This window comes from Pezoporus wallicus, unplaced genomic scaffold (assembly GCF_028554395.1).
Source record: "Pezoporus wallicus isolate ANWC-B61680 ecotype Strahan unplaced genomic scaffold, APGP_CSIRO_Pwel_v1 scaffold_7736, whole genome shotgun sequence".
In the NCBI taxonomy this organism is placed as follows: Eukaryota; Metazoa; Chordata; class Aves; order Psittaciformes; family Psittacidae; genus Pezoporus; species Pezoporus wallicus.
In genome coordinates, this window is record NW_026636574.1 from 181,483 (window position 1) to 192,939 (window position 11,457).

At 42.2% G+C, this 11,457-nt stretch overlaps 1 protein-coding gene across 2 annotated transcripts; it reads right to left on the reverse strand.

Moving 5' to 3' along the window:
• Positions 1–4,802: 4,802 nt before the first annotated feature.
• On the reverse strand, positions 4,803–10,593 carry TSHB (thyroid stimulating hormone subunit beta). Of its 2 annotated transcripts, XM_057400603.1 has the most exons (3): positions 9,903–10,593; positions 5,812–5,974; positions 4,803–5,115 (listed from the first exon to the last, which is right to left on the reverse strand). In XM_057400603.1, exons 2-3 carry the CDS (start codon positions 5,971–5,973, stop codon positions 4,873–4,875), a joined length of 405 nt encoding a protein of 134 aa, XP_057256586.1. In that variant the 5' UTR covers position 5,974; positions 9,903–10,593; the 3' UTR covers positions 4,803–4,872. The 2 variants fall into 2 exon arrangements, with proteins under 2 accessions (XP_057256586.1, XP_057256587.1); XM_057400604.1 differs by lacking the exon at positions 9,903–10,593 and having other exon boundaries at positions 5,812–6,110.
• Positions 10,594–11,457: the final 864 nt, after the last annotated feature.

Sequence of the window (11,457 nt, forward strand, 5' to 3'; positions counted from 1 at the left end):
GGCCCCCTTCAGATACTGGAAGGCTGCTATGAGGTCTCCACGCAGCCTTCTCTTCTCCAGGCTGAACAGACACATCCTGCTGTCCTTTACATAGAGCTCTCTTCAAATCCTTCAAGCACAAGCTGTGAAAGTGAGACAGCCATGCATTAATGCTGCAACAGGCACTGCAGTTTCTGGGCCTAGCTTCAGGTACCCAGCTGACAGGGAGATATCATACACCAAAGAAGAGTTAGGCTTGTGTCACTGTTCACAGCCAATTAGCTACGGATGCCATGTAAAAGTCGGGCCTGGGACCTTATTCTGTCAACATCAGACCAGGAAATAGGGCCCCAATCTACTCTGTGCTTCTAGGAAAGACTCAACTGGGAGAATGACACTGGCAGCCAATCAGTGAGGGTCTTGAGCTGAAGCTAAGAAAGTTTCTCAGAGCAGAAAACTGACACAGCCGAAGCAATTTCCCAGATCCCAGGTACATCTGAGACTGCCCCTGCAACTGATTCTGCTCTAAGGAGATCACAGGACAGTACACAGCTGAGGTGGTTTCTCCCAAGCTAATACTGACAGGAAGAAAAACCTGTGAATAGTGTCACTGCCACTCAGAGCAGAACAGCCTTCCAGAGAACCAGTAAAAGCAGCCCATTAGGGCACACTGGTTCAGGTTCCAACATTATTGCCCTACAGGGATAGAAATTTACTGCAAACAAAGCTATGTCCTTCTGTTACAGTCCCTCATCATGACAGCATTTTATTTTAAACACATCTACATAAAACTGATTTCAGTTCCTCAAATGTAAGGCACTAGAATGTAATGACAGAACCAGAGTTTACTTGTTTACTGTTTCTTGAGCAAGTTAGAAGATGCCCACTCCTGCTTTTGAGACACACTGACTAAAAAGGCAGCTTGCAGAACCTTCTGTTGCTTCCCCAGCCCCCCCAAACCCTCAGAAACACAAAACCATCCAAGCACCTTATGAAAACAGGCAAGAGTGGTATAAGAGGTCTTCTATATGTTTAGACTTGAAAAAACAAACTTTGTGCTCAAGTGTTTTGGGTCTGTGGGGTGGTTTCTTTCTTCATCAGTACATTTGTTTTTCTGAGCATAGCTACTGCTTATACTGTAGAGTTTACTGCTACATAGGTATAGGGGATATTTGCACTGCATATCAGGAACAGAATAATACCAGTTACTGGTTCACTTCTCCAACTTACTGGCATAATTTAAGCTGGAAATCAACATGTTATCAACTAGTAGATGTACTTTAACAGAATCCAGAGATGTAGCCTCTTTTGTTACCAAGTGCACAGTATATTTGCAGTTTTCTCTGTAACTGAAAGTCTTTAACTCATTGAAGGACAGAAAGTACAACTGTTCCTTCCCTGACAAAGCTGGAAGAATTCTTTTCTAATGCTTTTAGATCACAGCTAGTTAAAAACTCCAGTTTCCATTGACTAGCTTGAGCAGCCCTTTTGAAATGCTCAGGTGTCACAGGCAGGGATATGCCTATCCAAACTGAATATATAGCGCCCATAGCTCACTGTGCTGCTGCTCTTTCATTACACTCTTCAAAGTGCAAGATCTTTGATATTTGTCAGCAGTACAAAACCATTTCCAAGCAACTACACCATGTCCTCAATAGGAAAGCTTTTCAAAGGTAACTAAACCCAAACCAGGGTCTAAACTTCCTCAAATACAGTTCATGCTCCAGAGTTGTATGCCAGGATTTCATTAACAAACTCCAATGCACCATATATATCAAAACTGCCCTATCAGTCAGCAGAAGTACCTGTTTAGTCCCATCCCTTGTACCTGCTTCAGAGGAAAGCCACAAAATATCCAATAACTCTGAAAGCACATCACACATATTTTCCTCGTCCCCTGTCAGTTTGCTCTAAAGCATCGAAAGATGTAAATTGTTGATGTCCTTAATGTATGTCTAAGCATCATTATTCACATTTCACTTGTCTAATTTTAATAAGTAACTTACTTCAGTGGGAGCTTTGTTTCTTACAGGAGAACCTCAGCCGGTTTTGCTGTCATGCAGAGGTCACGCAGGTGCTGATGCTCAGCCCTGTAACAGCCCTGCAATGAAGAGTAATATTTCTTTATGCTGAAAGTGATAATTTTATAGCAAAATCTATTTCATATGTACTGAAAAAGAAATTGAGTTATCTTAAGCCTTCAAATGCTTTATTTTACAGCCTCTGGAGGCTACTGATTAACAGAATCAGATGCTGCTCACAGAAAATGTACATAAATAAAGCTTTTCAATTTTACTTTTTCCTCTGTATTGGTGCTCCTGCAACTAAGCTCTTCAAAATAAAAGCACTTCCAGTGTAACACATATGTTTACATGGTGCAAATTCTGATTCTGGACAGAACTGGCCTGTGAGTTTATGCTGCAAAGCCTGTGCCAGAATTACCTCGATGGCAGCTTTCTTTGAGAAACAAACAGAACAAACTCACTCTGCTACTGAAATCGGCTTTCCTTCGCTTTAGTCTCCTGTGTTCTGAAGCGGCGCGTTCTCAGCTTGAATGTGAAACATCCTTCTAATGACAATAACCCGAAATAAACGACTGACGGAGCCCGCACCAAGCGCGGTCCGAACCAACACACCCCCCGCCCCCCCTCAGTGCCGCCACCACCCTCCCACCGCGGCTGGGCCGCCTCCGCCTCCGCCTCACCTCCTGCATCCCGGCGCTCAGTACACCGGCAGTCAAGGCCCGCGGGGCGTCCGCCCTCCAAGGGGCTCCTCAGGCCGAGCCGCGAGCACCGTCCGCGGGGCCAAGCTCCAGCGTGCCCGAGCTCCTCAGCATGGGTGCTGGTGGTCACACGAAGCCCAAGTGCTCAGCTCTAAGTGCTGAGCAGCAAAGACACTGGACAGAGAGAAGGACCCACGTGTGAAGCCTGTGCCGGGGAAGAGAGGCCTAATGTTTAATGTGACAGTAACAGCAGCGAAGAGGAGGCCAGGGATGTTTAAAGGACAAATTTGCCTCTGTGTGGGTTCTGTGACTGACCAAGTGCTCCTATGCTTCTCTGCGGCTTCCTCGCTAGAATTCAGCTGTTGACAAGAGGGAAGGACACTGGGATTGTCTGCAGGACTGCTGCTGGTTTATGTGAAACAGCAACTTACGATAAATGTACGATAAAACACCTTGGTCATAAGGCATCATCACCTCAATGGATTGTTATCACTGGGTCTGAGGGTCATAGCGTTGAACACAAAGACCACTGAAAGGCCAAGGGAACAAAGTAACCTCGGGGGCATGTAGGTGTGTATTTAAATAGGTGCAGGAACAAAACCCAAATGCCTTACTTTGGATTTTTCTTAAGCGTAAAAGAAGCCCAGAGAAGCTGCAGCTGCCCCATCCCTGGCAGTGTTCAAGGCCAGGCTGGACGGGGTTTGGAGCAACCTGTTCTGGTGAAGGTGTCCCTGCCCATGGCAGGGGGGTGGAACTGGATGAGCTTTAAGGTCCTTTCAACTCAAGGCAGTCTGTGACTCTGTGATTCCTGGTTAGCACTGCACACAGTTTGCCACAGATAGATTGACAGTTTATTGTCTGTCATCATATGCTTTGCATTTCATCTGAGTAAACTTTGGTTATCAGGTTAAAACTTCCTCTTGTTGGTCAGAAAATATTTTTCTGGACTGGTATGTTTCTGGACTGATTGATTGAATGGAGCAGGGATTAATTAACCTGTTTAATGCATGATAGTGGCACAAACAGGTTGTAACCAGTGCCATACTGTGGAGAATTAGAGCTGGAGAGTGAATATATCAGGAGGCTGAAAATTACCATTTAGATTTTGCTCCTGGACACAGGAATAAGGTTACATGTGACAAGTATGGTCAGAGAGCTGGTACCCAGCATCTGTGAGGTGCAGGTTAGTAACTTTTGCTCTTTGTAAGGGATTGCATGGGTGAATGAAATTGCACTTGGGGTGGGGGTAACCTCAATGACAAGGAAACATTTGTTAGTTTATGGTTCTTTCTTCATCCTGGTCTGTACTGCTCCCCTGTGCAGGGCCAGAACAGGCCTGGGGCTCAGCTCACTTTAACACTCCCAAGAGCCCTGCTGACTTGTGTGGGGAAAAAGGTTTTGGCTGAGTTTCACTTTAAGTTCCCTGGTATTTCACTGCCCTTCTGGAGAACAGAGCAGCAAGAGCTGAAGCTTTAGTGCAGCAAGTTTTTCAAACAATATGTGCTTCAATAGAAAAGAGGCTTGAGGCTTGCTGCCCCAGCACAGAGACAACAGGATGTCTGAAAAATACATCAGGCCAGCAGCAGAGGAAAAGAGCTGTAGTGTGCATAACCAACTGTATGTGCTTCATCAAAGTTGGCTACACTGGGGCCCTCAGAAAACCTGAATTACATAGATGAAACCTGAATTACATAGATGGAAAAATACCTTTGCTACTATGAAGGCTATAAATATATGTCAAAATCTAATTTAAAAGTTCAGTACTAAGAATATGCATTGCCTTTTTTAATCTCTGAAATACGTCATCTGCCTCTGCCTCAGAGCATCTCTTCAAAAATACCTGGCATTTATGAGCAAACACTTACAGATACACTTAGTATGTTCTTATTCACTTATTAATTAACTTGCTCACTTATTAAACACTTATTCATACACATAATCGTTTCTCCTTCTTACCCAAAGTAAGTTACAGGTGGATTCTAAGTACAAACCTGGAGTCCCATGACTCTGCTTTTGCACATGTCACAGGAGACGCGGTTAACTGAAGTAACTAGTGATCAACATCAGAATAAACACTTGTGCACACCCATTTGCAAACCCATTATGAAATACACTTTTATTTACGTTTAGTTGTAAGCAGAGGTACATTCTGACTACATTCTGTTGGAGACTTACATGTTACAGAGCTTCTGTGGTTTAGTGCAGTAGTTTGTCCTAACCTTCTCATTAACACAGTCACTATAGTCAGTGTTACATTTACCACACTTGCAGCTCACAGCCACAGGGTAGGAGTAATAAGGGATGGTGTGATGAGGACAGCCTGGAATCAGTGCTGTTTTATACAGCATCTCTTTATATGTGCAAACGTTCTGGGACAGAGCGCTTTTGAGTAGCAGCTTCTTGCCATTGCTGTCCTGTAAAGAAAAAAGAAATGCATTGTTTCACTGAAGCATCTACGAGTGTCAGAGACCTTTTTACACTTAGACTAGCGTGAACGCTTTCAGCATGCTGCAGTTTGGATCTGCAGTTTTGAATCTGTGCATGATTGGGGCTCACTACCTCAGCACTTCAAATCACACAAGCAAGGTGAACATATCTATCTGCTTGGCTCAGTGCTGACAGTGCTTTGTAAGCTTAGTGGCTACCTGCTAACCAAGGTGCAACATCAAACGCTACACTGAACAGTGAAGCTCCCACACAGTTTTTGGCATGTCTACTTGTGAGATACTCTCCAAGCAAGCTGTCATAGCAGTAATGGGAGTAGAAGTTACCCAAGGAATTTACATTAAATAAGTTACTAAATATGGTCTACTTCTCACCTGTTCAACCCTGACCCCCCAAACTGAGTACAGAGGCTCTGTAGTGGCAACAGCAGCCAGTTCTCTGCTGTGCTGCTGATGTTAGGAGCTCCCTAGCTCCAGAAGCTTAACATTTCTCCCCCATACCTTCACAACAAGCTAACTCCAAACCAGCATGACAGTGTGATTTTTCTGCCTGTGACAAACAGTATTAGATTTGTATCATTTACACCAATTTCCCAGTGAACATCACTTGTTCTGCAGTGATGGCTGTTACAGAAACAACTGCCTAAATGAGAGTAACCCTTGTACCCGAGTCATGCAGAATCCGGCACAGATGGTGGTGTTGATGGCCAGGCAGTAGGCACATTCCCTTTTCTCCACATGGATTATATACTCTGAAGGAGCACAAAGTGATGCTGTTTGACAAACAGTCAGGCCAAAGAGGAGAGACATCACGAAGAAGGGACTCATGCTGGATGGGGGGAAACAGACAAACAAAGCAAAGTGTCAGTAGAATTAGATGTACCTTCCAGCCCTCCTCTCAGAATTGACAAGAACAGTTATGACAGTCGTAGACTAGAAGTAATCTCCACTTTTTTAGCTGCAGCCTGACATCTTTCCCATCTCAGACCTTTAATGGAAACAGTACTAACCATTGGCCAAAAAAGGATAAACAGGCCATCACTGACATACAATAAACTCACTTCCCTCCCCCACTAAAGCATATTACATGAAACTTCACTCACGAGTGATAAAATGCCGATACAGAAAATAACAGGAGCTAAAGGATTTTAAAATGTGCCATGTGAGAGAACATGAGCTCCAGGATTAACCAGAGATACCAAAATAACCTTGTGGGTTAAAAATAATTTTCTAAAGAAAGCATCTTATAAAATGTGCAAGAGAGAAAAGAAGCAGCTGTGCATAGCAGGCATTGTGCACCTCCCAGTTGGCTCAGAGGCATGAAGAGATGGGAACACTGCCAAGAGTTAAATAATAGATTCAAGCAAATTACAATAAAGAACATCAGCAAAGAGTTCAATTCAACATATCCCCGCTGTTGTGCTGACCTCACTCCTCATACCTGTGGGGGGATCCCGACAACAAAGCTTTGCTTAGCTCCAACACAACTCCAGGGTCTACCCTACATCCTCCAAATTACAGCCTTTAAATGACAGTGTGAACAAACACATGGACATCACCCTCTAGTCTCTTCCAGCTACCAGTTTCCCATTGCAAAAGCCATTCATTCCACAGTCTGGTTTACCCTGTAGCTGCAAGTCTGGAAAGACCAACCTCTTGTCAGCTGAATTCTTCCCTAATACAGGAACCTGATTCTGCCTTGAGCTGGGAGAAGCAGTGACCCAGCACCAGATCCGTGTGTGCTTTATACTCCCCAGGCTAATTCCAGGCTGATCTTACTGTTTATATAACTGCATCTGAATTGCTGCTTTCTTATCGCAAAGTCATCTATTGAAAATTCATACTGAACCACAAAGCAAATGTGATAGGAACAAATGTCTCCGTAATATCCTAACCTGGAAACTGGAGATGGAAATCTAATTATTTTAACAGTCATTCTCTCATCAGGCTTTTAAACTGGCCACTGCTTAAAATAAGTTATGTTTGATGAATTTAATCGCTACATAGGACAGCAACATCACGACAGGAAGGGTGGCATGGAAATGGAGTCATCCTGAATTACACAGGACTAATTCTACACCTGTGTTTTGTGGAAATTTAAGGAAGTGTGGCTCACCGTGTGCACTGGTTACCAGGCAGGTACCACTGCCAGAGCAGCACTACACACAGAGTAACAAATCTCAGAGCATTTGTACTCAGTGGGGTGGGTTTGGTGCAGCCTCACTTATCTAATGAAACAAAACACACAGAGAAATTATCTGGCCTCTAATATATGGAGCAAATGGTAGGTAACAAAGCGATTTGCTCTGGAATAGCAATTGATGGGGGAGAAGCTTTGAAGAAACCACTTGTGTAGCACAATGAGAAGCAAAATACTTCACTAACAGTAGTGAAACTGAGATGTCCACACATGGGGGAAAGCACTTATTTTTAGGATTTTGTGTGTGGAAAACCTGAGAGAAAGAAAAGTAAGAGAAGTTTGACAAAGCCACTGACCTATGCTGCTTCATCAGTCTGAGCAGCCTTCTTCCTGTGCTTATTCACTGCAGCTCTGCTAACATCTCCCTTCCGTAAATCAACTACCTGCCACTTGGACCTGGAACTGATACATATCTTAATGCAGGTCAACCACATTCCTGATTTATGTAGCCATAAGCAATATGATAGAGTTGAGTTTGAGCTGGTAAACATGGTCCCTATTGGTGTTTAGCTAATTCCTGAATAACATTGGCTCCTTTTCCTGAGGTTTTGGACTGCTGCACACGACTTTGGGTCCTGGAATAACTCTCCTTTTTTGGATAACATGACAGAGTTCTTGTTCCATTAAGACAAGCCAAATGCTTTCTGTTTTCATGGAGTTTCTACTTCTGGGTTAATTTCTACCATATAACTTCTTAGGAATTAAATGTAACTCTTTGTGGCTTAAGAACATGAGCAGAGTATTAATTGTACTCTCAGTAACATCTGTCCATCCACACTTTGCAATGCAAGTGTAACACTTATTTTGCTACAACTCCCATACATTATTTAACTCTATGTTTTCTGACATATTTAAAATGCAGTTAAACATGCAGGTTATATGAGTATACACATACATACACTTGTGTAGATAACAGGTATACATATATACACATTACATATACATGTATACATGACATAAATACATATGGGTTTGGTTGTTTAAAACTTTAATCAGAGAAAAGAATGTTCATTCTTGGAAATCTTAAAGAGTATTTTAAAGGAATCCTGAAAGGAAAAGGAAATAATTCACAAAACATAATCCTGGAGAGGACAAAAACTGCCCCAAATAAGAATAAAAACTGGCATTCTTAAAGCAGGAACAAAGTGTGCAGCCCTTGCAGCACAGCTGAGGTAGGTGCAGCTGATTCTTCTCTAAAAATTCCACAGTGGTTTACAAGCAGTGCTTTAGGCATTTGGAGACACTGGTCACGACAGGAAGACCCTACATCCAGGTTTAACATGTCTTCCACATATCCCTTCAGAATCTAGGCAGAGGTCAGATCACAGTATGAAGGCATATGTAAATCTTTTGCTGCTTCAAAGTGCTAATTCCTCTGATTTGAGACAATTGGGTGTAACTGGGGAGGTTCAGATTAGGAGAAAAAAGGATTTGCTTTAACAAGGTTTACGGAAATGTCTGCAAACAGCAATAGCAAAGAAAGTATAACAATGCTTGAAAGTCTGTCACAGTGAAGATGAAAAAGGGAATGCAACACTAAAAACTAGCAATGAAAAAAAGGAAAACAAACAACAACCACTGTTAGACGTGAGAAGATGCAGAAAACTTGCATGGGATGCTGGAGATTAGGAAACCAACTTCTGTCAGGCCAACAGGCACATCCAGGGCCATTGCTAGACAAAGACAAGCTGTTGGTGCAGAGGAAGTGCAAAGTCTTCAGTAAGAACATGTGCATTTGAAAACGGAGTGACTGAACAACCAACATCCACGTTTGCAACAAAATATACTAAATAAATTGTATAAAGAATAAATATTTTTAAATGAACCCCATTAAGTGGCTAATGCTGATTTCAAGAAGTTTGCACCACTGAGGAAATTTCAAAACATTAAGTGCTAATATTATGGCAATATTTAAAGAGAGAATGCTGACCCAGGTAACTCTCCACAAGGAAGCCTGACATCTATCCCTGATAAATCAGGTAAAATAACAGAAAGTTGATACAGGATTTGAGCAATAAAGAATTAACAGATGAGAACATAATGCCAGTCAAGATGGTGTTACATAAAATAGGTCATGCCACACAAACCTGATTTATTCTTTGAGGTGATTACAAATTGGTTGTTAAGGCAATTACATAGATGCAATGGCCTTAGTTCCATCTGTCCAGAGCCCCACTGTCATGAAGATTTAGAGCTCTTAGGGTGGTGTGCTCTGAATGTCAGGAATTATTAATCACTGGAGCAGGTAGTGTAATTTCAGCAGTGAATTTATTTGCTGCAACCCAGCCTTTGAATGCCCTGCAGTGCATTACAGAAATCTCTGAGTATTGAGAATGGAAATTCATCTATATGGAAGCATAATAAACTAGTCTGAATGGACCCTGAGGCTGATGTAACTGCTGCTGCTCCTCACACTCAGGTTAGCTTCACAACAATAATGGCCACAGAACTTCTTGGCTACTACCTCTTCTTTGCTGGCATCATTTTAGCCCACCCATCTGTCAGAGAGGCACTATCACTAGTCATAACATACATACACGTTTCTTCAGTAACTTACACAAACTGTTAAGCTGGTAGGAAAGCTTTTCCTTGACTGTCCTGCTGGACATGACCATAGAGCTCGTTCATTACTGACCCCTCTGAACACTTGATGGGGGTGAGATCCCACTACCTCCTGGGAGCAGCAAGACAAAACACTGTGGCAGGATAACAAAGTCCAGTGTGGCAATCTGTGAGTGCCTGAGGCTTCTTTCATCCAGTTTCCTAAAATCCAGAGTTACAAGTCTGATGCATACAGATCCTTTTCTTTGGTTGCCCCACCACTGACCTGCAGACTGTTCAGTGATAGATGTTTTTAATGTGGTTTTACAGCCACCAGCTTTGTAGCCCTGTTCTGGAACAGCCAGTTACACTGTTAATTATTTATCTTTAACCTTTCTGTTAACTAAAGCAATCCATTCACTGACATCAGTTACTTTACTTTTTCATTAAGTGAAAGACAGGATGCTGATGTTCCATTAGAAGTGTTTCAAGTGATCTCTGTAAACAGAATTCAGTAATAGTGAAATTCATGGGTTCATTACCCAGGAATCTCTCTAACAGGCTAGAGATTCAGTGCATATCACGAGATTATGCATACAAGTAACTTAGTAGGATTCTTTGTCATTGACCAATGCCTGAGATAAAAGTAGGAACAATGAGCAGGAGGTATCACATTATTCCTACTCACTCTTCCCCTGTTAGCACAAGGAAACTTCTGATCTTACAAGCAGGTTAACACACTAACTCCTGTTTCCACTGAATGCAGTGCTGTAGATATTAAAATGAAACCATGTCCATGCTTGCAAACAGCAGGGAATTAGAAGCTATGCTGATGAAAACCAGACAAAGCCCATCAGATTTCTAAACAGATTAGTATTCTGGTAGAGGAATTACTTCCAACCCCATCCTGTTGCAAACCTCCACTGATAAAAGGAAATAAGATCCTAATATGCTGTCATAGAAACAAGTGGGTTTGCCAGGTTTTGCATTTAAACAGAGTGCAGCTGCTGAATTTCCAAAGCAAGCCTCTGTAATAGCTGGAAACACAGCTCTCAGCTCTTCAATTTCCAGATCCACAGATGACTGCTATTCCCTTTTGTTCCTAGGATTAGATGCAGCATTTCCTATCCACCACAGATTAAGGCAGCAATTCCCTTTGTCATGTATCATATGCCAACAATCTCCATTTGTGGTCTGAAAATACATAATCCTTTTTGCTGTTTGGCTCAGATGATAGAACACTTTGTATTTGGTTTCAGTTCTTTGGAAAGTGCTGGACATTTCTTTTATTCTAAGATACACAATCACTATACTGAGAACATTTAAAACCCCAAACACCTGAGAAGCCTTCTGCAGTGTTCAAATGACTGGACCCACCCAAGAGCACAACAATGAATCCCTGATGAAGATCTGCTGTGCAGACTTGATACTACATGTGTCCATTTTCTAAGGATCTTTTCTTACTTTCCTGAAGGATTCACAAACACTTAACTAATTTCCATTTGCTTTTCCTATGCAGACTGGATTAATGCCTAACAAAGTTGCTTATATTTTCAGTTTCATTTACTATA

Excerpts from the sequence above, each read along its gene's own strand:
- TSHB (XM_057400603.1), bottom strand. The coding sequence starts at position 5,973 with ATGAGTCCCTTCTTCGTGATGTCTCTCCTCTTTGGCCTGACTGTTTGT. Across the intron at positions 5,116-5,811 it reads CCGGATTCTGCATGACTCGG|GACAGCAATGGCAAGAAGCT; the intron begins GTACAAGGGTTA and ends TTTTCTTTACAG.